At 46.2% G+C, this 3,777-nt stretch overlaps 1 protein-coding gene across 1 annotated transcript; it reads right to left on the bottom strand.

Annotated features, from left to right (window-relative positions):
- Positions 1 to 635: 635 nt before the first annotated feature.
- Positions 636 to 3,420, bottom strand: Defb128 (defensin beta 128). The gene is made up of 2 exons (XM_032902397.1): positions 3,372 to 3,420; positions 636 to 877 (listed from the first exon to the last, which is right to left on the bottom strand). The coding sequence occupies exons 1-2, from the start codon at positions 3,418 to 3,420 to the stop codon at positions 636 to 638; spliced, it is 291 nt and encodes a 96-aa protein (XP_032758288.1).
- Between the last annotated feature and the right edge of the window lie 357 nt (positions 3,421 to 3,777).

Genomic DNA, 3,777 nt, shown 5'->3' with positions numbered 1-3,777 from the left:
GCGTGTCTCTGTGTGGCTATGTTGTGTCTCTTTGTGTGTGTGTGTGTGTGTGTGTGTATGTGTGTATCTGTGTGTGTCTGTGTGTGTTCTCATAGCTTCTTGGAGACATACAACACTACGGAGTGTTGGGGCAAACATGGATGACACACAAAGGAGTTGCTTGTTACCAAGCCTTACAATCTGATTTCCATCTCTGGAAACCCAAAAAGTGGAGAGAACTGACTCCCTAAAGTTGTCCTCTGACCTCCACACACACACACACCCACAACACATGCATGTCATGACGAATACACAAGTATGCATGTACAAGCACACAGACTTAAATGTCCAAAGTTATTTTTAATTTTTTTTAGATGAAGAGAAATACTTGAAATCTGTGAAATATCATCTTGGCTAGAGAGTGGAGTGTTCACTTAATCTCTATGTCCCCATTTCACAGGTTAAACACAAGCAACGCCACAGCTCATCCTCCACATTTAAAATATCCAGACAAGGATTGGATACAGGCAAAAGTGTTGAACTTTATTGGGTGCAGAATCAAGTTCACAGAAAGAAAGCAACAAGTCGGAAGCAGCCCACAAGTCGGATTCCACAGGGCTTCAGAGGACAACGGCCTTCAGGAATAAGTGGTTCCTTCAGATAGTGATGGTATAGTACGTGATGGTGGGCAGGACTATATAGTCTTGTACTTTTGACTTATCTCTGTGTTCCATTGGCTGCTGGACGACGGCGTCTTTCTTGTGCCTTTTGTTCTCCAGCTCGTTAACACAGCAGTATTTCCCATGCAGGCATCCCATCTCCGATATCTCCACTAGTCTGCATCGCTTCCTGCAGTAGCCTGCTACGTTGCTGAAACAGCGTTTAGGTTGCACACCATCTGAACATAGGAAACAACATCGATTGGGGTTAGTTTCTGAGGGGAGGCAGAAGATGCAGGTGAGTTCACACTCACAGCAAGGGACAGCAGACACCACCCTCTCTCAACACCAACTCCATCTCAGAAGGAAACGTTATGCTGATACAAGGAAACTCAGAACAGCCAAACTAAGGACATTCAAGGGTCTGGACTGATGGCTCAGCAGCTAAGAGTGCTTGCTGCTCTTGCAAAGGATCCACGTTTGGTTCCCAGCACCCACATGGTGGTTCAGAGCTATCTGTAATGTTCCAAGAGGCTCGACACCCTCTCCTGACCTCTCTGGGCACTAGACATACATGTGCACACTGAATGCACATGTAGCATACGTACATATATGCTAGCAGATCAATTGTACACACAAGATTAATCTTTTCTTTAAAGAAAGGACATTTTACTCCTGACCAATACCTTACAGATACCTGTCGGGGGAGAGAGAGAGAGAGAGAGGGAGGATCTAGCTCCTCAGCCTGAGCACACACATGCAACCTCAAATACAACTCCCGCATATACAATAATCATCAAACAAAGTCAACTTTTCACATGGGTTCAGGGGACCAAGCTCAGATTCTGACCCTTGCGCAGCAAACACTCTCACTTGCTGAACCGTCTTCTTAGCAATTTTATTTTTAATTTAAAAGGAAAGCACACGGGAAAGGAATAACAGAAATGTATATAAAAAAAACTCAAGTTAAAAAAAAAAAAAAAAAAAAAAAAAAAAAAAAGTTTAAAAAAAAAAAAAAAAATAAAAAAAAAAAAAAAAAGGAAAGCACAGGTCAGGAGAGATGTCTCAGGAGCTAAAAAAAAAAGTGTGGCTGTACAGCATTCGAGTTCAAATCCCCTGCACTCATAGAAAAGACAGGTATGGCTCTGCATGTCCCAGGAGGATAGAGGGGGACAAGGTAAAAACAACAGAGCTATAAGGCTTGCTGGCTGCCAGCCTAGCTCCAGGTTCAGTAAGAGACCCAGTCTCAAGGGAGTGAGGTAGAGAACGGTAGAGCAGACACCCAATATCCTCCTCTGGACTCAGAGTGGGTGGGTGGATATTCACAACACGCATACCACACACACACACACACACACACACACACACACACACACACACACAGCATCACAAACTCTCTCACGGACATACAAAGCACACACACACACACACACACACACAGCATCACAAACTCTCTCACGGACATACAAAGCAGCACACACACACACACACACGCAACATCACAAACTCTCTCACGGACATACAAAGCAGCACACACACACACACACACACACACACACACACGCAGAGTATCATAGACTTCCCCCTCTCTCTGTCTCTCTCTCTCATACACACACACACACCTCATACACACAGCATCACAGACACGCACAGCATCATAGACTCTCTCTCTCTCTCTCTCTCTCTCTCTCTCTCTCTCTCTCTCTCTCTCTCTCTCACTCACATGCACACACGCACACATACACACACATCTTTTGTGTTTCACACTGTAGGCTGCAGGCGTCACCCTTGCCAAAACCTCCTGAGCCACGTTTGCTCCCGAAAACTCCTCCTCCCCATCTCAGACAAATTCTCCAGAACCTGGCTGAACTCTCTCTCACTTTCTTCTTCAACTCAGAACCATGTCTTGCCTTTTGGGTCTTTGGCTACCTTCTCTGGAGACCCCAACCAGGCCCTGTTCAGAGGCATGCACTGCGGTCCTAAAACTCTCTGTCTACATCTTAATTTCCCCTTTCTACACAAAACCAGAAAAGCCTCCCGAATAAATGTGGATAACAAAGATGTTTTCTCCCTGTTACAAACTTCGTGAAGTGGCAGCACCCTCAAAGATGAGAACGATGATGCGCTTTGAGGGCTATGAAAACACAATATGGCTTCTTGCAAGCAAGGCAGAAGGGAATCCTTGATTTCTGGCCTCCGTCTGCCAGTGCGAGGTTTCACATCTTTGCACCTAAGCTAAACATGTGATAGTCACACGCCAGAGGTTCAAAAGGAGTAATTCCCTCGGTTAATTAACTACTTAATGATGGAGAACGACTTTCGCTGTGTGCTGCTCACGTCTCTCTGCCGTAGCCCAAGCTGAAAATGATTGATTAGAAACGGGCATGGCCTCGGTTCTCAGGTAAAAGCTGCTCGGCATCATAAAGATGAGTCAAGATGATGGGCCAAGGAGTTGGGGATTTAGCTCAGTGGTAGAGCGCTTGCCTAGCAAGCTCAAGGCCCTGTGTTTGGTCCTCAGCACTGGAAAAAAAAGAAAAAAAAAAAAAAAGATGATGGGCCAACTGGTACCTTCACCAACGATGCCTCTGACCTCATGGCTGGCTCTCTTCTAAGGCGCCCAAGAGAATAGGCACTACTGATGGTATTGGACAGCTGTTGGCAATCTTAACCGCCCTACCCCTGTTATTGCCAGCACTGGTATCCCCTACTTCACGGTACATTTGGACAAGTTACCTGCAAAGACCACAAACAGCAAAATAAGGAGAAGCTGAGGCAGCTTCATGTTCACAGATCCTCCAGAGGCAGCAGGGTATCCTGTGGTGTGCCACAGCCCAGAGCACCGCCAGCACCCCAAGTTTTGGTTTTAACTCACATGGACAGACAGGGAGTCCAGTCCCACCTACATTCCCAAATTTGAAATCCACAGTCACACCATGTTCCAACATCTCCCACCTACTCCCTTTCTCTCAGGATGTGAGCCCCTGCTTGTGCTTTCTCCGCCTGGCTGTCAGCCCACTTGGGTCAGATTTGGTTGACTAAACTCCCTGGTTTGGACCGGCCATCCCTGGTTTATACCCACCATTGCCTCTCACTCATAAAATCAACCCAGAACGGCACACAGCATTGGGTTGGAATACAC

Source organism: Rattus rattus, chromosome 5 (assembly GCF_011064425.1).
Source record: "Rattus rattus isolate New Zealand chromosome 5, Rrattus_CSIRO_v1, whole genome shotgun sequence".
Taxonomy (NCBI): Eukaryota; Metazoa; Chordata; class Mammalia; order Rodentia; family Muridae; genus Rattus; species Rattus rattus.
This window is presented reverse-complemented; position numbering and strand designations above follow the sequence as displayed.

Coding starts and splice junctions, on each gene's coding strand:
- Defb128 (XM_032902397.1), bottom strand. CDS start 3,420: ATGAAGCTGCCTCAGCTTCTCCTTATTTTGCTGTTTGTGGTCTTTGCA. Junction 878..3,371: donor GCTGTTTGTGGTCTTTGCAG/GTAACTTGTCCA, acceptor TCCTATGTTCAG/ATGGTGTGCAACCTAAACGC.